We start from the raw sequence: 22759 nt of genomic DNA, 5'->3' as shown, positions 1-22759 counted from the left end.
TCTTTGCTGCTAGACTTCACAACTATGAATTCCTTACTCAACGATATAGCCCAAAGCTTCACAGCATCTTTCACAGCTTCAATGCTAGGATACTTTGCCCCCTGCACAACCTCATTCTCTCTGTATTCGTACTCATTACTCCTAATATCCTGTATCACTGGATTTTCAAAATCCTTGTCTCGCCATTCACCTAGCAACGGGTAGTCCTCATCGTCTGATGAGTCCCCACATTCTTCCATCATTCAAGCCTCCTGGTCTTCATTCTGTACATCTTCCACTATTCCAGGTATCTGCTCCCCCTCATCAGCTAAACCTTGCGGCTCAAGTTGAATGACATGCACGTTCTGATCTTCTTTTTCTCCTACCTGATCAGCTATACCTTGCGGCTCAGGTTTTGTGACATGCATGTTCTGATCTTCATTTTCTTGTTCCACTGCTTGGTTCATATGAGATGATGTACTTGTTGACCCTTCACCGAAATGGACTGCCTTTTGGTGAATCTGAATTAGCATTGCAAGAGGCCACCCGCGGTCAAGAGCTGCTTGCATGTAAGTCCGCCATTCTTCGGTGTTTGCTATAAGCATCAACTCCCAGAAATCCCTTTCAGTTCCCCAATTCGTCACAGTCTGAACGGTTAGAAAATGAGTCTTTGGATTCACATTGAATATCTCGTGAAGCCATTTGCGTATGGAACCAAAACTCCTCTCTAAGGGTTTATCTATTCCGCACTCTCTTCGTTCAAAAGCTGATAGATCTACTCCATATGCATCATGAGAAATATAGTAGTCACCATAATGAACTTGAAAACGAAGCTTGCTCGACATATCTGGACACACAATCATGAAATTAAATTGATTGCTAATCTACTGTTTCAATAAAAATAATTACAACATAATTTATTTGTAAAGCGTAGAAGAATTTTGGTTACCTGCAGTCGCCGTCTCGAAAATCCGGCAGGACGCAATTTTCTCCGCGAAATTTTCTCCAAGGACCTGGGCGCAATTTTCTCCGCGAAATTTTTTTCAGAAATGCCCCTGCCGCCCCGCAGCGGGGCGGCCAGGTCCCGGCCGCCCGACAGCGGGGCGGCCGGGGTATATTCCTGTAAATTTCCAAATCGAAAATATATTTTTGTAAAAAACGAAAATAAAAAATAAAAAAATCGCCCTACTCCACACGGTCGGCCGTAGCTCCGACTTCGCCGTCGGGGACGCCTTCGGGGTGCGCAGCTCCAACTCCACACGGGGAAGAAGAATTGCGACAAAAAAATTCCCGCGGGGAGTCGCGATCGGTAGAAGCAGGTCAATTTTCCAATTGTTAGGAGATGGAAACTATTAGAGAGTGTTTTTTCGTTTTTTTTCAACAAAACAAGGACGGGAAAAAGATGGAGAACTATCTGCGACCATACTTTTAACTGGCTGCTGGAACGTGCCCAAACCGACTATAACCGCCATCATGCATGCATGTTTAACGTGGGTTGGATTGGAACCGGTCTAAACCTAGAGAAAATAGGTCCCGGTTTACTCGAGAAACCCGTCCAACCTGGTTATGACTGCACAAATGAATGAGTTAAAATGAAAAAATAGGATGGCGATAGCGAAGAAAGCACCATCATTCCATAGAAAGCACCATCATTCCATTCCCTCACTCCGTTCTCTCTAATCTGGCGCTGGCAAGCAACGAACCAATGTCCTTCCCTCGATCTATTTCTCTGCGATTTGGCTCTGGTAGGAGGATGCAGTGCAGAGCAGCCAAGCCATGGCGGCGGAGCTTCTGTCCTGCGGCGGCAGCGCGCCTCCTCCTCGATTGTGTTCTAGGAGGCTGTCGCGACGGGCTCCACAGCCTCGAGCTCTTCACGTTCTCTTCGTCACGCCACCATGGCGGGCGGAGTCGCAGTTGACTAAGGTGTTGTTTGTTTACAGAGAATTTTTTTTAGTACCGGTCATATCAAAAGGAATCGGTATTAAATAAAATATGTTTATAAATTTTTTTTGACAGTTGAGTGCTAATTTTCGAGACGAATCTAATAAGCCTAATTAATCTATAATTTGCTATAGTGATGCTACCGTATCCATCCGCTAATCATAAATTAATATACCTCATTAGATTCGTCTCGCAGTTTAGCCCTAGAGTTCTACAGTTAGTTTTATAATTAACTTTTATTTAATACTTTTAAATACTAAAATTCTCTTTAATATGACATAGACTAACTGTTTAGCCCCTGAAACCAAACAACCCGTTCATCGCGAGCAACGCTGCCTTCCCAAGGAAGATGACGCCTCTCTAGTCTCAAGTCTCCTCTCGTGTCGCTCACACTATACATCACGAATCCGCCTGCGCCGACGACCATTTTTTTTTTTACGAATCACCAATCCGAAGAAGCAAGAAAGACAAGAAAGACATCGTGACAGACAATTTAGCCGAAAACTGGCGGAATGCTAGTTTGGGGTAACTTTGATTCTTTGGGTGCTATTTTTACGAAACGGAGGTCTTTAAATGGTTTTTCACAGAAACAATATTCTTTTGGTGCCATAGAACCAATTTCCCATATTATTCTATTAAAGAGAAAAGGTACAAAGCTAACACCCCTCACATATGAAACTGTCACAGGCTCGACATTTGGATACAAACAATGGCCAAGAGTAACTGTGAGAGCTGCTTTGCACCAGCAGCCCACCAATGTTTTGGTATCGTCAGATTTATCTGAGTTTAACTAAGTCTATAGAAATTTTACAAAATAAATATATTATCAAGAAATTTTGTGGTGATTTAGTGAAACTTTCAGGGGATGTTGGTGCATTTTTCTACTAACTTGATTCAAGTTATAAAAGTTTTACTGAGGACAAAATTAAAATCTCCTACGTTTGAAATGGGGGAGTACTGCTGAGACACGGCAAACATTGGTTGTTGAATGTTTCAGATACATGGAGAGTGTCTGCAAAGCTAAACAATGAACCATTCTTCCAATATTATATTATGATGTATTTTCGCAGATACGACGTACAAACGATTATCTTATTGGATAAGTCATGAAAACATGTCGACAGATATGTCTTGTGAGAAACAGAACTGCTACTATTGCTGAAATTTCAGAGACATTGCTTATGGAAGATGAACAGCTTAAGACTTGGTCAGCGATCAGTACTGCACAATAAAAAGGGTGGCCGTGGATTGATATAGTGGAACAAGTTTATGTATTACATCACAATAGTCCTAGCAAACCAAACCCATATCACTTGATTCCTCTCATCTTTAGTATCAATAAACAAAAGAAGAGGGGGGAAAAGGACCACCACTCAAGCACAAAAAACATTTAACTTTCAGCCACCCTTCACGCAAATCTATTGCACGACAGCACCGAAAGACTTTACAAGGCGCCTTCCTTCGACATATTTCTTTATGAAGATGGACACCAACTATTGACATCTCACCAACAGCGAAGGCTGAAACAGTAAGCATTGTGCTCAGCATTTGCATGAAAGAATGTTCACTCGCTCTGCTCACACTCACCAACTCACTAATTTTTTTCACTACTTTGACATCTCACTTTATACGCACAGGGAATTTACATCCAAAGACAAGAGTCACCCTATCAACACATACTTGTCGATCCCGTGGCCAAGTAAAAACAAGCACGAAGGAGATCTCATGGAGTCTTAGCTGCAGTGTTACCTTGTGCAGGTAGTTAGCTGTGTAGGTTTGCAAACCGTGTCAGTTCATGTTGAGACAAAAAGAAAAGTCCGTTTCACATCACTCTATGGGGTTTAGGAGGAAGAAGCTGAGGTCTGGGCCTAGTCCTCGTGATGGTTTCATCGCTGTGCCGGATCATCTCAGACAGTTTCCAGGGCTTCTGCCACTTCCATTTGAACTGCAGCAGCCACTGGTGATGGCTCCTTTTCCATCTCCATAGCTTTCCCGATTGTCCTGCTATAGAAATTTTCTTCCCCACAGACAACTGTGCTATAGGAACCATCTGCATTCAAAATTGTCAATGAAGATATTAGATAGATGAAAATTAAGATACGATGATGATGGTGACAGACAATGAGATGTTAGATAGAACCTTAAGTTGCTCTTTGTTTAGTGCAGCAATCCCTTCGCTGGGGCTATTTACAATTCCAGCAGAATACTTGAGCTGCTTCTGTGCAGGAACGGCAACAGGGGACAGTGGTGTGCTGGGGTCATCAGCAGAGTGCTTCGCGGTGCCATTTCCACTTCTCTGTAAGTATTGAATTTTTCTTAGTAACATGGATGTCATATCTTCAGTGTTGGTTTTGTATGAATTGTAAGGATTAAGTGAGTCAATGTTATGTCGGTGTGCCCATCTGTTGTTTCCTAGAGCGGGCAATGATATTTCACCAAAATAGTGATGCCACGTTGACATTGGTTGAAACTGATGATAACAGAGTTTCTTTCATGTACGATGCTGAGAGAAACCGCACCGGAGGTGTAGTGGCCATTGGAGCAGTCTGCTCTCTTTGCTTGAGCTGCTTCTCCATTTCCCTTCTCCGCGATTCACTGTGTCGAAGAATACCCACAAGCTCTGTCATTTGCTCCTTCATTTCCTTAATCTCCACTTCCTTCTCCCTTACTTGGCATCTGAATCATTTGAATAGTTGAGGATTATGACTATCAGTTTCAAGGCAAAATATATGACAAGGACTTGATTTTGCAAGAATCACTCCTTTCGGGGAAAAAATGATTGAGCCAAGGAACTACGGTGCAAATTTTAATACACTTTCACCAAAATGAAATCTGCAGGCATCTCTCTTTTGTCAAAATATTTTAAACACTTTCAAGGAACAACTAAATAGCATTTCTATGGTCTACTTTTGTTAATAGACAAGTCCAGACATGAGAGTGATCTTGTTTAAACATAATATGTCTCTGTTTCTACTGTTAATGTGGTATCAGATTCTTAGAAAAACCATCAGGTACTTGTTTTTCATATTTATCTCTTTTATGGGAAGGATTATTTTAGTTCCAGGCTTTACTGATTGAGAACTTTGTGATGGATAGATGAATTCACAGTATTAAATGAAGCCAAAAGAAAATAAAGGTAACCTTGCATCAGCAGCAACATTAAAGATGTACTGCAGTAAGCTCTTTGCATCCCCCATTGACCGCAGTTGATTCCATCGACTGCGTCCAGAGAAGGCACGTTCTCGTTCTTCAGCTTCTGAGAGCTGAGAAGCCATTGCAACAAGAGTATTTGAAGAAATTGTCACCATGCTCTCAAGTGATGCTATCCTAGCTTGTCTTGCGTTTGGTGACAAGGTATTTGGCCTGAGAAATAAAATTACAGTCAAATATACATTAGTATTTAGATACCCTATTTGTACTTCAGAAAAAAAATGTGTCCGAATCGTATAAGTGGACTGGATTAGACATCTTGGTATGTGTAATGATGTGTTTTTCCCCTTATGTGAATCAGTTACAAGCAAAGGATACCTCAAGTATTAAACAAAAAGGGAGATACCAATTACCTAGAATTTCCATTCTTCCCTCTTTGGGGACTAGATGCACCAGCCCGTATGTCTTCTTGTTTCAAAATGGCAAGCTCCTCACCAAGTGCAGCACGCCTTCAATAACCAAAATTTTTATTACTTCTTAGTAAAAATAAATAACCCCAAATATTTTCATTTGACCGCAAAGAGTTACATACAGTTGGCTTTGTTTTTCATATGCATTTCGGACTTCATGCACATGAACCATAACTTCAAGCTCTTGATCCAACCACTTTTGCAGCGATCTCTCACCCATCTGTTTCATATCAAGAACGGCTTTAACAATAAATTATAAATAAACATAAGAAGGTTAGGTATGAATAAATCTTACATTAGAGCCTGGAGAAGTCCCATTGGTGCCAGCTGTTTGGAGGGAAGGAGACAGTGGAACTGTTAGATTGGAAGTATTTCATTATACATAAATATACTTATCACAATGCAAAGAAGGGTACTTGAATTATCACGGGCGGAAGATTTCCTAGCTTCTAGTATCTCTTTCAGCCTTTTGGTAGCCATGGCAGCCTCTTCAGTCTTCCTTTGCAGAACCTATAAACAAAAGTGTGGACTCTGGCAGTTAGAATAAAAGCATGGAAATTAGAAGTGTTTAGAAGTAGATTTAGAACAAAAAAGTTGAAAATTTTGACATATGTAAGAGAAGATTTTAGAAGGGAGCTGTGTCAAAGAAACAAGTATGGTAGAAAGTAAAGGTTGAGTACTTTAAACTTTAAACTAGTGCTACCAATGGTCTGGTTAGAATATTGCCTAAAATCTAATTAGTTTTTTTTTGTGACTTTATACGGTATTTCATTGAACTGTATTCCTTTTGTCATGACTTTAGGAGAGAAACTGACCAATTTCTGCCGCTGATTAAGCGCTTGAAGCTTGTGGCGTTCATACTCATTTCTCCGTCCCTCCTTGCGCAACTGTTTACAGAACAAAATGTGAGGATCGTGCTTCTCAAAACGTTCTTACTTCATCTTATATTATAAAAGGGTAACAAATAGATTTTCAAAAAGTAAAGGGTAACAAACAGTACAAATAAGGTTCCAAGGAAGAAAGAAACAGGAGCTGTGCCTGTAAAAAGAGAAGCCAGCTAATAAAGACTATCAATCCAAGCCATTACTAAATTTTTTGAGACATCTCTCATTCGGAGTGTCTATATATCGAAGTACATATGGTCAAATCAGTTTAACCTTATAATTATGTTGATTGACTATACATTTTTAATAATTATTTTGCATTTAACATTACTGACTACAATTGGTTGTTCATACCTGAAGAAGTTCCTTTTCACGGGTAGCCTTCCATTGCCTGAACTGTTCTGCTTCCTGTTTGATTTTGTGTTGTAGTTGAACCTGACAACATTACAATTGGAATAATGTAATTGAGTTATTATTATCAAGTATAATGAAACAAGTATTTACCAAGATTATAGACGAGATGGAAGAAGGAAGAGAACCTTTTGTGCCTTAATAAAATGAATTTCTTCTTGCAGTTTCTTAGCAGCTTCATCACTCTTTTGTTTTTCCTTCAAAAGCTGAACTTGGTTCTCCTGCTTTTTCTTAAGATCTAGGATCTGCAATCCAATGTTTTTGTTGAGCAAAAAATCTCAAAGAAGGTAAAATTCATTCAAATGCATTATGATATGCTAGTCACCTGTGCTTCAAGGGATTTCAGTTTCTGCAGTTGGGCATCTCGCAGTTTATGTGTCTGGCCATCAGCATTTAGGCTTTCAACTTCAGCCAACAATCTGTCCCTCTCTTGCTGAAATTGTTCAGAATTTTTTTTGTAAGATCAAAAGTACTCATGTGCATGGGCAAGGAAGATATGACTGGAGGATGATCTCATATGGTAGGTAAAACAATTTAATAGACCGACCTGTACAGCACTTTTCTCTTCTTCAAGCTCCATAAGTTTCTTCCCAAAGTGTTGCTTAAGTGCAACAGTATCACATCCATACATTTTCATCTCAGACTGCAAATGTTTGATAAACTTAGGTAAAATGTTCAGACCATTTAACCCAACACACATTGACTAAGACATGTGCCATGCAGAAGTGAATAAATGTATCATCAAATAATGGATACTGGCTTTTGTATTAGTCATGTACAAGGCCAAACATGGTGATCAGGAAACATAATTGTTATTATTAGATGTTCAATACCTCCTTTTGCTCTAGCTGTCTATTTAATTCATTCAGCTCTTTGCCCATGCTATCCTGCAGCATTGTGTGTTCCCATTCTTTAGCTACCTCATCTTCAATATCTTTAGGGTTGCCTGCAGCAGGCAGGAACATTAGTGAGATATTTCAGAAACCAAATAACTACGTGAAAAAAAAACACGTACTTAGGATGTTCTTACTGATGTTTACAGTCCCAATGAAAATAAAGAAAATCGTTTGAATACCTGATGAAAAAATTGAAGAGGTGCTAAGAAGTTACCTCTTACTGAGTCAGTCATAGGGACATCAAATGGATCTGTACTTTGCAAGCTTCTTTTAAGGCCTTCACCTTTTGTAAATCCATTTAAAGTTTTCTGAAACAAATATCAGAATTAGTTGTGGTCTAGCTCTAGCACCTCTCAAGAATGATCTATTATCTTATTATTTGGCCAACAAACGGAGCATCCACGTTCGCTCTCAAGGCCTAGAAATTCCCACGTTAATCGGAGAAAAATAGAAAAATAAAAATTACCCACCATTGCCATTACGATAAAAATTAGCCTAAAATACCCCTGTGTCTAATTGAAAATCACCCACCAATGCCATTATGAAAAATTAAATATAAAATATCATTTAGCTATGTATCAGTTACAAATATATACTATTAATAAAAACTAAAGCTAACAACAATCAATTAAAATAAAATGAAAATAAGAATAATTATCTGCATAATATTATTAAAGCTCAACAAATCAAATTGTTATTATAGGTAGATCATAGTTGAATTGTTTTAATTAACAATAAGACATAATTTACGATAATGAACAGGATGATATATGGTAAAAAATATTATAATCTTTAAATAAGGATACAACGACATGCAAATTTTTGAATTTTCAGTACTAGCAACGCAAATGCGCAGGCTATACGCCTAGTTATATATAAAACACAAATCCCTAGTAGACACTGTGTTGCGTCACTGTTTTTCATTTTTTGCATGTAAGAGGAAAGAGAAAGAATTGCAAGTAATGTGCTTGTCTTAAAATGTTAAAACATCCAGAAGCATGCACAGCAACATACTTGCATTTCAGGTTCACAAGGATCGGTTTGAAAACGGTTGCGAATATCATACAGTTCCCTGCAAAGGTCTTCATTTCTTTGTTCAAGCCATGATATCCTTTCTCTGAGACCCTGAAAATTAAAGCCTTGTTATTCTAATTCATAGTGTGAGTGAATGCCTTCAGCAATCCAAGTTTGTTGAGGACATTTACCTGAACATCATCTGGTCCGACTCCTCCACGAGCTGAAACAAGCTCTGCTTGCAAATACTCAATCTGTTGGCGCATCCTTTTCATCTCATCTGCAATAGGATTTCTGTTGACCTGAAAATGTAGCAAAAACAACATATCAGAATCAACTAAGAAGAGAAGTCTATGTCCTGGAATAGCAAACAATCTGAGGAGACACGAAATAATGTACTTACAATTGGTTTGTTCTGGATATTACGTGCCCGGTTAGCATATTTCAATGTGTTTAATGTCTCTTCAGCATTGATGTCTGCTGGACTTATGCAGGCTGCAGGAGAAAGACATATTCCTCAGGTCAGTGTAACCCAAGCAAAAGCATTCTGTGACTGTCAGTTTGCAGTTTCAGTAAAAATCAGTATTGACACATATGTTTCAAGTAGTATGAAAGGATAACGTAGTACTGTAGTAGTTTCGGACAAGATAAGTTACCTATCATTACAGTCTTGCTATTTCCACCTAGGGAGTCCTGTGATAGACAAAGTAGATGATACAGGAGTAGTTAGTAATGTGACCCATTAATTTTCTATATAAATATCAATAGCAAGATGGGTTGGCATGACTATACTGTAAGCACTACTATGAAATGCTTAATGAAATCAGTAACATTTTTTCAAAGATGGAAAATCATACCTGCAAAAGACGAGTGAGTTTGCTGTCCCTATAAGGAACATGAGCACCTTCTTTCCTCTTTTTCTCATCTCCAAGAGCACTTATGACGTTGCCGAGAGCAAGAAGTCCTCTGTTGATGTGAACACCTAATGACACAAGGTATAACTTGCCTTCAATTTGGAGCAGAAATAATTGTTGAATAAGAGTTCTGATAAAGAAGAAACGAGCATACCTTCCTTGAAACGAAGGCCATCTGAACCAGTTCTCTTAGCCCGCTCTGATCCAGCAAGATCTACTAAATGAAGTTTGGCACAAAGATAGTCTTCATTCATTTCCTCAATGGGCATTCCATCTGCAGTCATGATGGGATCTGATTTGCGCATCTGCTCCAATGTGATTGTGAAGATGGCATGGGAACGACTATTACATGGCGAAACCCGAGTATAAGGTTTCATTGAAAACAAGTAAAATATAGTAACAGAATATCAAGGAATGATCTTTAAAGCACTCAAGAAGAGCAAATTTTTTACAAGCGAAAATTAACACATGGAACATAGAGGTAAACAAACAAAACAAGTTGTATAATTTCTCCTGCAACGGTTATGTCATTTGCAGTCTTAGTGATGTGCATAATGTCATTGATTATAGTTAGTACATATTCTCCATTATACAAAAACAAAACATAAAGACTTATAGAATGAGTAGCTAACCTTGACTGGTTGTTCATGTTGGTACTTCCAGTTGCGCGACTCAGGGAACCTTGCTCCAGGCATGCAGTCATTTCCTTCTGAGTGCTAACATGCACTTCGGTCGATCCAGCTAGCGTTATGACTCCATTTGACGCCTCTCGAATCTGGACAGGGGGTTTCCCTGGCACAGATAATTTTGCATGCCCATTGCCATTCTCAATTTTGCCCACAGTAGCAGCACTAGGGTCAAGCAAATCCCTCACCTCTTCTTTCAAAATCTGTGGAAAATAAACGCACAAGAAAGTTTCATATATTGTATAACCCCCCCCCCACAAAGTTTCACATATATGATATTACTAAAAATGATTTCCACATTTCATTAATCTATATGGGATAATTGTTCTACCTCGATGAATGAGATGCGTATTTGGAACTCCACTTGGTTTTTCAGGCTCTCAATCTTGTCGAACAGCGCAGCCATGGCTTGTGGGATGATCCCAATATGTGATCCCTCCTTGCAGGCAGTCCCCATGGTGTAGGTCTTCCCTGACCCAGTCTGTTGAGACAAACATGAAAGGAAAAAAAAGATATTAATAAAGCATCATGATTTCAAGGGTTGATTAGGATCCAAATCCCTCTATCCAAACAGGGCTGAAACTGAAATGATGAGCATTTTGGGGTTCCGGGAGCAGACACTCGACCCCATCATCACGGCACACACAGCTGGGGAGGGGGAAAAAAAAGGAAAAAAGGGCAAGGAATTGGGTGTTCCTTCCCAGCACCAGGCCACATGCTGTGCTGCTGGCTTTTGCCGTGTGCTAGGCCCCAACGTGGTGGTCCCAGCTTCTCAGCTCTTTTGGTCGCATCAATGGCACATGGGGTGCGAGCCAAATGATTGAGGGAGACCCGAGGGCGTGCGTGGTGCTCAACGACGACGGCGGCGACGACGGAGAAGATTAACACCAACCTGTCCGTATGCGAGCACGGTGGCGTTGTAGCCCTGGAAGAGGCCGTCCACCAGCGGCGCCACGCACTGGTCGAACATGGCCGCCGACGGCGTGCCTGTGCTGCCGTACACATGGTCGAAGGTGAAGGAGTGGCTGCCGATCTGGACCTGCACGATGGCAACAAAACAGAAGTTTCAGCGAAATGGTGGTCAAATCTGACGCCTGTCTAATGATGGTGAGCATACTGTACATGGAAACCCGACTGGTAAAAGAAAATCAACAAAGCCATGGAAGCCCACACATGTGCTGCATATCATCATCATCATCATCATTGGTATGGGAGGCAAGGAATGAAAGTTACTTTTCATCTTCACCCAAAAATGCCTCAGCCAAAAACGATCATTCACAAAGATCAAGGGAGACAGATCATTGGTATGGTGAGGAACCCAAGAAAGAAAGGTACTCCAACAAGGCTTAGGCTGGCTGCCAGCTGGAAATGGAGAGCATCTAGAGAACCACAAAGCAAATGTAAAAAATCTGATCCAGCAGATCTCAGGGTTAATCCCTCAACTTAGTGGAGGATTTAGTAAACATTACATGTTTTGTTTTAGATTTTTTTTTTTGCAGAAAGAAGAAAAGGAAACAGGCAGTGTTGGTGGGGAGAAGTGGAGAGTTGGATCAACAATATTTGCCCCCCCCCCCCCCCCCCCCCCCCCAAAAAAAAATAATAATCAGGGTTGTGATACATAACTGCGCGATGCTGACAGGAGTCCTGCCCAGCCCAGATAAAGGAAAGCAAGAACATTAGCAAGACAGGACACAAGTTCGCACCAAAAATGTGCAAGATTTAGCCCTGCCGACACTTTTTTTCCTTCCTAACACTGAATTAGTGAAATAAAGCGAGAGGAAATAAAAGAAATTTGTGGGCATCTCTGTCAGAGCCAGGGAGGAGGGTCCTGAAAGGGCAAGCAACCTAGATTCCTTCTGAATTTCGCAGGGTACTAGTGTATTTTTCTTGGCTCTGTGTGAATTGCTAGACATAGATACGGACATCTCGATTTTCCGAGAATAGGGGAAGGGTTTCGAGATGGTCAGTTCATCTCTGCTCTGCTGTTCTCGAAGCAGAGTGACTCGTACAAAATAGAATGGAATAGAATAATCATCCTCAAAATCTTCAGACAGCGTCAAGCTGTCTCTGAAAATTGTACTAGAAAACAGGAAAAAATACCAGGACAGCCAGATTTCTGAAAGTATTGTTTGGCAGGAGTCAATTCACAGCCTGAAGTGAGCCAGGCATAGCAGACAGATAATCAGAGAACACCAAGGCAGGGGGGCCAATTAGAAGAAAAAAAAGAGCACAAAAGCAAGGCAACGCAAAGTCTGAATTGGGTCACGCATACTCCCAGATAAACAGGGAACACACAGGCAAGAAAGCAGAATCCATCACACCCAACCAAGAAGAAACAATCTGCAGTCCAATTCCATACCTGCGGCTTGCCCGGCACGACGGCGACGCAGTCCTTACAGCCCTGCAGCTTCTCGTCGCCGATGAGCGGGCGCACGTGGACCGCCACCTTGACGCAGCAATCCTCGCCGTGCTCCATGGTCATGGTGCCCGCCGACGACCATACAACAACGACAGCTGCTGGCCACAAAGCACTCGCTGTTCCTTGCTCGCCTCAGTGCAAGAACAGGGGGAGGGCAATAGGACCGGGGAGAAGAGAGAGAGAGAGAGAGGAGGAGGAGGAGGAGTGAGGCAAGGATTAAAGGAGGAAGGATGGTGAGTGGCGAGTAACAGCAGGCACTAGCGCCACCACCGATGGATGGATGGCTGGATGAAATCGATCACTGTTCCTCCTCCGCCTGCCACACCATCATGGTTCCTTTCCTTGGGTTGCACTGCAATTTCCCCCTGTATCTCTCTCTGCCTTGCCGACTGGGTGCGGTGCAGGGGAGGCGGGGATGGGGGCAGGAGGGAGTGCTCGGGTAGATGGAGATGGATTCAGGTGGGGATGTTGGTGGTGGCCTGGCGAAGCAACGGACGGCGAAAACTTGACCGTCACTTCTGCAACCACTCCCACCACCACCAGCACCGGCGGCGACTCCTCCTCGCCGCCGATCCAACCGCAATCGCAATTGAGCTGAGCTGAGCTAAGCCTGAGCGCGTGAGCCTACAAATGCCGCTGCTCCTCCTGCCGGCTAATTCTCCTCCTCCCTGACGGCGTAGTGTTCTTGGGACAGGGAGGGAGGACGGGGGAGCCTTGGGGTGTTTGGTGGTGGGTGGAATGGAGGAGGACAAGCAAAGCCAAGGAGGGAGATGAGTGTGTGTGTGTGTAGGTGAGGGCCTGGGCTGCGGTGCCCCTGTCCTGTGTTTTATTTTATTGCCATCGCCATTGTTTAACGTTGCTGCTAATCCCTCTGGAGATGGAGAGAGGAGAGGAGGTGCCCCCTTCCTTTTCGGTGAAGGTGAGTGAGTGATTACTGCTCGCAGATGCAGCCTGAATTGTTACGTCCACTGCTCGTTCGCTGCAACAAGGACGGGGCATCTTCTTGGTTGTTAGTGACCCGCACCCCCCCCCCCCCCCCCCCCCCCCCCCCCCCCCCCCTCTCTAGCACCAGCCCGAATTGACCGACCTTCTCTCTCTTTCCCTTCTCCCTGTGACCTCAGGCGGTAACTCCTGCTGATTTCATCTTTTTACAGTTTTTGATTTTGACCACCACATACGTTGGTTTACGAAAAACAGAGTATAAAAACCATGATGCTATGCAGGTTTATAAGAAAAATCATTATGAGGTTACTATTACTACTGAAAGGACAATGACCATGTATTACCTGCTTAATCTAATTGCCCTGGAGAAGTATTAATAGCTCTGCGAACATTTTATAGTCCTTTTGGCTTTAATTTTTTTCCTATCCGTTCTCTAGGATTTTCTCTTAAAAAAACTGTTCTTGCTCCGATTCAGTGCCTGTCAGTCAGTCAGTGAGGCGCCGGAACTGGCACCTTCTGCTGGTTGTAAATTGTGATGGACAAGGGTAACCTGTAGCTGGCAACACAACAGTGGGACAAGACAAGCCACGCACACCCAGACTTACTATTTATCTATCACATCAAATCTTTTGTCTCATGCATGAAGTACTAAATGTAGGTAAATAAAAAACTAATTGCATAGTTTTGATGTACATTGCGAGACGAATCTTTTGAACCTAGTTAGCCTATAGTAGAACAATATTTACCACAAACAAATAAAAAATGCTACAGTATGCTACAGTATCCTGTGTACCCTTTTTACCACTTTTTGCGGATCTAAACACAGCCAAACGCAACAATCCTACAAACCATGTGTCGAGTCAGTCACACTGTAACGTTACTCGCCCCAGTTGCAACAAACAGAGCGACCTCCCGTGCGCCCATTGTACTACCCGCATGCATTTTCCAGACATGATTCGGTTTGGAAACGTAGTAGTCAGTATGAATTGGGCAGGTATGAATGCAAATTACTTCTCATCCGCGAAAAAAAAATATACCAACCTCCGTTTCCAGACTCGTCGCTTTTGATCACTTTATTTGTCTTAAAATATTTGACACTTCATATTCTCCGAAATATAAATTTTTATTTTGCCCTTACAAGAATATTATAAGAATGTTGTAGAAATACTAAAAGATATATTTACAAGAGTATTTTGGTCATTTCATGCTTGAAAGGTGAATTGCCTTGATATTCGTGTCTTGGTCAAAATTACCAAGTATTTGAACACGGAGGTTAGTAATCGCTGTATTTAATTTGCCATCAGTGTTGTCAGCAAGTTGGGCAGGCTTTTTGTTTCTGACTGAATTGGTACAATGTATAGTAGTAATATCATCTCTCTTATCCGGATTATACACATTTCTTTACTGTTTCCTAGTGTACAGGGGACTGCTATAATTTTCATGAACTGTTTTGTTTATATATATAAATGGAATTGTTGTGCTTTCAAATTATTGAACTTTCTTCTTGGACATGTGGAATCAATGTGCCCAACGGCTAGATATGCATTAATATGACTACATTACTAAATAGGAACAGTCCCTGAAAGAAAACAATTATAATTGTTCATTCGAAAAAAGAAACAATTATTAGTGCGCAATTCAACCAAGCATCATCACTTCAAATGTGAAAGTGTGTTTCGCCAAATGAAATAGTTCTAAGGTCATCTAACTACCAGAATTGTTGAATCGGACCGTCACCTTTCTATGTCGCTTAAGGGCGCTAAAAGCTGTTTTGACGAGGATTGACAACCTATCAAGTACACAAGAAATTTGGTGGGAAACATGCATTAAAACCAGTAACTCGAGCAGTTAGATCCGAGAATCTTGTTTCATACGATAACTTTGGCCTTCAATTCCTAAGAGAGCACTGTCCCCATCACCGACCACCTTAACTTGACCTCCCTATAGCTTCACCTCCACTCTATCATTCACCGAAACAGAGAACAAAAAAAATATTTCAGAAGGTAAAAAAACTTTGCTCGCCTTTCACCCAAGCTCATAGTTTTTTTTCCAGGTAAGCTCATAGTTTCATCCTCACCACATCATATGTTAGGTAGACTACTTGTTTGGATTATTATGATCTATCAGCTATACATCTGTATTGCGAATATGAGTATTACTTGAGCCATGTCATTATTTGTGACATCCCGAAAAATTACCAAATAAATCACACGCTAAAACTAATTTTCAAAATTCTTTTTCATCGATGAGCTCAATTAACCCTAAACCCTAATACCTTCCCAAAAACTTTCGCCGTCCCAACATCCGATTTCTTTCGTCGTTTCACCTTTTCTTCTCCCTTTTTACGCCGACCGAACCTCGCTCTCTCTCTCTTTTTCCTCGCCGCCGTCCCATCCCGCGCCGCTCGGCTGCCTGTCATCCACGCGCGATCGCCGACCGCGAATCCCGCCGGCGTGCTCTCTATCTCTCTCTCTCCCTTTTTTCTTTTCCCTTCCCTTTTTCCTTTCTCCCTCCTTCTCCCTTCTTCTCCCTCCTTCTCTGCTCCCCGGCCACGCGGACACGCGCGCCCGAGCCCGACCGCCTGCCCACGCGCGCACGCCTCCCCCTGGCCGAGCACCCCCTGGGCCGTGTGCCCGCGCTCGCCGCGCTCGGCATGCCGAGCCGTGCCCGCCGTGACACCCGCTCGCCCGCGCACGCGCCGCGCGCCCCGCCTTCCCTGCACCGCCCACGCGCGTCACGCGCGTCACGCGTTCCACGCGGCCGCGCCGCTCGCCGCACCGCCCGGCGCACCGCCATCGCCTACCTGTGCCGCCTCGCCGCACGGGCCGCCGCACTGCAGAGCACAGCACGCCGCATCGCCGCTTGCGCTGCTCTACTCGACGCCAAGCCCCGCAGTCGGCCCCTCCGCGTGCCTGCGCACTGCTAGGACCGGCCCGAGCCATCGTGTCGTCCTGAGCCGCCGCGAATCGCGCCGCCGCCGCGTCACGACACCAAAACGCCATTAATGGCGCCCCGCACCGCTCGCCGGCCTCCACCCACGCCCCGCCAAGCTCCACCGCCTTGCCACGCCTATAGTTAGGCCTTCCTCCTCAACTCCGAGCCCCACGGCCGCCTCCACCGCCGCACAGCCTCCTCCCGAGCTCCCAACGCCGCCACCGCCTGCCATAGACACCGAGCCCCGCAGACCACCGCGGAGCCGCCTCCTCGCTCCACCTCTGCCCAAGGTAAGGGGCGCACCGAGATCCCCTCGACTCCCCTCCCCTTTTCCCCCAGCTCCGGGCCGCCGTCGAGCCTTGCTGTGGCGCCACCACGGCCGCAGTCGCCTGCCGCTACCCGCCGCTGTGGCCAACCTCCCATGGGCCACCTCCGCTCGAGCCGCGGCCGGGAATCAACTTCCCGTGGCGCCCTCTCTCTTTCCCCCACTCCTCGGACCGCCACCGAACCCCCAGGGCCGCCGGCCCGGGCTGCCGGCGCCGCCCTCTCCCCCTCCCCTGTTTTGGTCGCTGGAGAGAGGAAGGAGAAGGGCAATTTTGCCCGTACCCCCCCCTACACTTTTCTATTTTTAATTAAGAATCCCTCCACCCTTTGGCCTTTTTGCAAAAGAAGCCCTCCTTTATCATTTTATTCAAATAAACCCTTTCACCATAAACTTAATTTTAAATATGCCCCTACACTTTTCCAGAGTGACTCCGATGCTTTCTAAAATTACAACCAAGCCCCTATTATCTCAAAAATAATTACGAACAAGTCCCTGGATCCTTATTTAACCCTAAACCCCTCTCTGACCTATCATTTTATGCACCAAACAATCTCCGATCGACTTGAAACTTTACCACGCCAATCCTAACATAGTTTTGGCCATGCCATTAGGAAATCGCCCAAAAATACTACTCCTATCTCCATAACTTAATTGTTTCCGATTCGAGCTCAACGATAAAACCTTTATTTCTTTTTCTGAATTGTGTGTTTGTTTGTATACGTCGTAGAACACGTTGTGAACGAGGGAGAACCCGTCGACGAGCAGTACTGTGAGCAAGTGAACGAGGACCAGTTTCACGATCCCGAACCCGAAGGGCAGCACCTCGATCAGGACTCCCCGGAAGGCTTTGAAGACGGCAAGTTCAATCCCGCCCTTTGATGCATATTTTGTCCTAGTTTTTATAAACACAACATATTGGCCTATTTTATAAAATTGCATATGTTTTGCCTGCTGAAAACATGATTGGATAGCCACCCCTTAATTTGTTATAACCATTCCTTGACCACCTAGATTAATGTCTGAATGTGATTTGTTTGAATGTTAATCGCTGCTAGAGCGCTTAGGACCTTAAACACGATACAACTTGTTTTATAAAAGGAAAATGCGTGAGTATGTGGGAAGGAAAAAATGTGGAATTTTCGAAAGATAAGTTTAGACAGGATGGATGGCACTTCTATGTGATTTGCCAAATGGTGTGCTCGTGCCTATTTGGTTGAGCAAGGAAGGGAGATATCCATCTTGTCACAATTAAGGACCGAGTTGGTGTGTCATCTCACCTAACTCCACTATCGTGCAAACCACTCGACCGTTGAATGGGCAACGGCTTAGCATAAACCCCACTAGTTAGTCTGATAGCCATCAGGAGAGCTGAGAGCAACGGGTGATCAAGGAGAAGGGATTAGCTCAGTGTGACTTACGCCCCGGTTAAAACCTCTGTGATAGGTCAATGACCCCTTGGTAGATCCCGTGATGGCTAGTCAGGTCTAGCTAAGGTGGGTAATGGCTTTGTTGGGATCTGCACCAACACTACGGTGGTCGTGCTGTGGTACCCCGCTTGTGGGTAAAGTTGCACACCTCTGCAGAGTTAAAATCTATTCGAATAGCCGTACCCACGGTACTGGGCGAGTTACGGTGTGGTCACATAACTAGTGTTTCTTCTGGGAATGGATGGGTTGGCGTGAGTTATTTTGGAAAAGTGTCCGGCAGTTGTGCCGTGTGCCACGGCGGATGAGGAGTCCGGTAGCAACTTAAAATTTGGATCCTGTGTGGATCAACACTACGTGTTACTTGGTACAAGAAAACTTGATTTGAAAATCCTTTCTTTCAAATGAACCCCTGCATCAAAATTAGCTTTCCGCAAATAAAACCCTAGCCTCATCCTTGATTTACCCTGTGCATTATATTCTGTTGTACCCCCCCGTGGGTGTGGTTGGACTTGCTGAGTACGTTTGTACTCACCCCATTCTTAATTTTTACAGAGGAAGATCCAGACTTCGTCCCCGAAGACGTTGAGTAGAGGTTCCATCCTGCACCCAACCTTGCCTATGGATAGGGTCACCCGCAGGAAGTTCCGTATGGCGCAAGACTCTGATGACCCCCTCTTCGTAGTTAATATTGTTGTGTGGGTGTTAGTTGTTATCCTCGCGATAATGGCGCTTCACTGCCCACTCCCGTGTAGAGTTGTACGGTGATGTACCATCTAATGTAATAAAAGTGTTATCAACCTCCTGGGACTGATCTTATGAGGGGACGCTTCATTATTCCAACGAGTTATGATTCAAGTTTAATAAAGTTATTTTTCTGAATTTATTTTAAGATTTAACCAGCGCTATTCTTTCAATGGTAGGTGACGTGCTCGTCAATAGCGAGACGTCAGTGGTGACTTCATCAATCTTGAGGATTAAATAAATTTGATAGTGGTAGGCAATTCAGTCAGAAATAAAAGGTAGTAGTCAATCTTCAAATAGTCAACAAGTTAGTCAGTGGTAAGCGACGTGCCCGTCGATAGCGAGGCTACTTAGTTTTGGATTGAAATTTAACAATAAATTTTCTCCCATGATCATTCATTTTTATTTTTGAAATCACAATTTCAGTATGGGTTACGATATATTAGCTAGCTATTTTGACCGAGGCTTGATGACAACCTACAAAGTACACAAGAAATTTGGAGAAAGAACAAGCATCATCAAAGCATTCACTCAACACGTTAGATTGAAGAAGAATCTTGTTCCGTGCAACTTTTTCCATTCAATCTCAACAAACGCATACAGTCCCCGTCATCTCCGCCCCTTCCTGATTTGAACCACCCCACTATGTGTAACACCTCAGGTGTTAATTACCTGTCATTATGACTAATTACGGTCATTAGCGCCACAAACCACTAGAGGGAAACTTTTTAACAAATTCCGCCCAGTTCAGCCCGGACAGGTCTGACCGGTCTAGGCTAACGGTCTGACTGGTCGAGCTCGAGTTGGTGGTTTTGGGCCCCACAGCATTTAAATCTCTCCCTCACTCTCACAACAGCACACTCTCTCTCGCGCGCGCCCAGCTCCCTCTCCCTCACTCTCCTGTGCCCTCCCCTTTCTCCCGAACCCTCCCTCTCAAATCCCTCACCCCAAATCAAATCCAAGGCATGGGAAGCTTCAAATCGGAGTCAAGGATCGTCCCTAGCATGAACTCCTTCCCGGGGTGAGGTGGAATCCAAGTTCTTCGTGGGGGAGGAGCCCTTTCAAGGTAAACAAGTTAGAGTTGAGTTGATCTCCTTTTCTAGGTGGTTATGAGTGAATCCCTTTGGCCAAATACCTCTAGTTAGATCCATGAACTAAAGCCTAGAAGGGAATGAGAGTTTGAAGGCTAGTGTACTCATATAAGGTATGTCACCTAGGGTTGGGTAAATCCATCTTTTAGACGGTTTTCGTCGATTTCCTTTGGTCAAGATCATCTTTATGCATCCCTGAACCTAGGTCTGGAAAGTATTTGGAATTTAGTGGACTAGTTTAACCGCGACATGGACTCTAGCTTGTGATCTGGGTAGGACCGGTATGACCGGTCGAAGTGACCGGTCTGACCGGTGGCGTGGCTGAGTATAAGAACCGGTCTGACCAGTCTGGGGCACCGGTCTGACCGGTGTGGCAGTGATAGAAAGGGGTTCAGTCTGGGGTAGTTAATGTAATCAATCAGATATTGTTTTCGGTATTGGGTTAATTATATTTTTTGCAAATCATGCATGCATTCTCTCATATCATATGCATATGCACACGTGTAGCGGCCGCGGCGGAGGAGGTCGTGTACGAGGTGGTTGCGAAGCCACAGGGTCAAGCCCCGCAGAAGGAGGACCGTGGGGAGTCGGCCCAAGGCCCATCTCACCCTAGTACTGAGCAGCAGATGCAAGGCAAGCTTTGGTGCATGTCCTATTATTTTAAATTATGATTCACTATGTATATGTTTTATCTATTACTTGTGCATTACATATTAGGAATCGATTGGAACCCTAGCTGCATGATCCCTAGGTTTCCTTGAGTTTTTACTAGTATGTCTAGGTCGATAGCAGTGCCAGGCTAAATAAGTCCGGTAGAAGTCGGGTGACTTCGTGTCACTCGCGAGACACAGGAAACTTTAGAAGCCGAGTAATTGCCAGTTACTCGCGAGATACATTATTATCTTTATACTTCAGTATTTGAGAAATGGATTGAAATAGATATGGAGATGTCCGACCGGTCGAGAAGGATCAGAACTGGTGATAGTTAGAATAGATGTAGGACCTTTTGATTTCGAACTTCAGACCATCTATTGTAAAGTTTTGTAAATTAATTGCATATATTTGAACTTGGTTTATAAAACTTATTGTTTCGTTTTTATTGAGTTTATATTTTCAAGTAATATGCCGTGCTTGTACTATCTGCGCCCACCTTCGCGTGGGACTACCGGTGATGTTTCGATCGGGCCGTGGGTTGAGAAAGGATCGCCAAATTAAGCCGTTAAGCTAATGCGCCCGATGTGTTCAAATGACGGCCATTACGCTTAATTAGAGATTTAATTTGGCGGTTCCGTCACACTATGCTTCACCCCCCACTCTATCTACCATTCACCAAAGTAGAAAACACATTGCAACCTTGTGGCAACACAGAAATTTGTCATTTCAGGATGGAGATATCTGATTATCCGCGTCGTTTGTTGGAGTCGGAACGAAGTAACAAGCAAGGCGCAAGCATGAGCATGGCGACGTCACTCATGGCACACATACAGCTGAAGCAACACTCCTAGCTCGGAAGCAGCTGGGGCGTCAATTCGGTTGCCACACCATTGGCAAACGGATCGGAGAAAAGAGGCGTAGGACTGATGGGTTTGAACAGGTGCATGATTTGGTCAGGGGGGAGAGAGCGAGTTACATGGGTGATGCCAACTCTTCACCTCTCCCTAACAGCGACTGGATCGATCGATCGACTTGTTTATGGCGAGCAGGTATGTGTACGTGCGTGATGCCCCCGGCTGGCCCTCTCTCTCACACACACATCGACACTATCATATTGTTTTGTGAAAAGTAAAAGTGCCCCGTCACTTTCACGTCGAGATGCAGCTGGTGGTTAGCGAGTCCCATGTGGCGTCAAGAACAATTTTTATTTATTTTAATTATTTCGCTTTTCGGTTTCGCTGGCCTTTTTTTCCCCCTTGCAGCAGTAAAGTTATATATGTTCCAAGGGGAAGCTTTCTGGTGAGATTTGGTTGTGGACTGCCTAAAGTTAGCTGTACCAGAATACACCATGCAGCATATGGGCTGGATGACTGACCTCTATGATTCTTTTGTTTTCCCCTGACCCTTCTTTTTTTTGCAGTTGCTTTGCTCTTTCTTATATGTATTTTTTAATAAACCTAGTCATGGACATTGCCTGGAATGTATGTCGGTGAGGAGGACCACATTATGCCACTAGCATGCATGTGAAATTATCAAACAAAAGGGCCATACGCAGTGTTCACCAGAAATTTCCTGGATCATAAGCTCCAACTTTTTCAATTAGTGATGGTATTTGTATTGGGAAGAAATAGAATTCCATGGGCTCTCAAGGCTTGCACTATGATTGAAAAACGTAATATTATTTTATTCCTTGGGCTTTCTTCAAGTTTTAGAATGACTAGGTCTATCATGGAAGAACACGATTTCATATGACTAACCGGTTTATCAGGACTGGTATCCCAAATTTTTCATATTTATAAATGATGACCATCATAGCCTTAGCCTGATCCAAGAGGAACATAGTTGTTTGTCAAATTAGAGGAACTATAAGATTAACAAGTC

At 43.6% G+C, this 22759-nt stretch overlaps 1 protein-coding gene across 2 annotated transcripts; it reads right to left on the bottom strand.

Annotated features, from left to right (window-relative positions):
- Nucleotides 1-3142: 3142 nt before the first annotated feature.
- Nucleotides 3143-13643, bottom strand: LOC120672592 (kinesin-like protein KIN-4A). 2 transcript variants are annotated; one of them, XR_005674213.1, is made up of 26 exons: nucleotides 12705-13643; nucleotides 11238-11384; nucleotides 10677-10826; nucleotides 10292-10548; nucleotides 9814-10001; nucleotides 9603-9727; nucleotides 9402-9438; nucleotides 9149-9240; nucleotides 8937-9047; nucleotides 8746-8856; nucleotides 7946-8039; nucleotides 7669-7781; nucleotides 7383-7478; nucleotides 7161-7268; nucleotides 6964-7080; nucleotides 6779-6859; nucleotides 6356-6427; nucleotides 5957-6050; nucleotides 5836-5867; nucleotides 5663-5760; nucleotides 5484-5579; nucleotides 5062-5283; nucleotides 4440-4596; nucleotides 4061-4216; nucleotides 3670-3970; nucleotides 3143-3440 (listed from the first exon to the last, which is right to left on the bottom strand). XR_005674213.1 is itself a non-coding variant. In XM_039953089.1 (25 exons), exons 1-25 carry the CDS (start codon nucleotides 12825-12827, stop codon nucleotides 3743-3745), a joined length of 3105 nt encoding a protein of 1034 aa, XP_039809023.1. In that variant the 5' UTR covers nucleotides 12828-13643; the 3' UTR covers nucleotides 3143-3742. The 2 variants fall into 2 exon arrangements, 1 of the variants encoding a protein (XP_039809023.1); XM_039953089.1 differs by having other exon boundaries at nucleotides 3143-3970.
- Nucleotides 13644-22759: the final 9116 nt, after the last annotated feature.

This window comes from Panicum virgatum, chromosome 2K (assembly GCF_016808335.1).
Source record: "Panicum virgatum strain AP13 chromosome 2K, P.virgatum_v5, whole genome shotgun sequence".
NCBI lineage: Eukaryota > Viridiplantae > Streptophyta > Magnoliopsida > Poales > Poaceae > Panicum > Panicum virgatum.
This window is presented reverse-complemented; position numbering and strand designations above follow the sequence as displayed.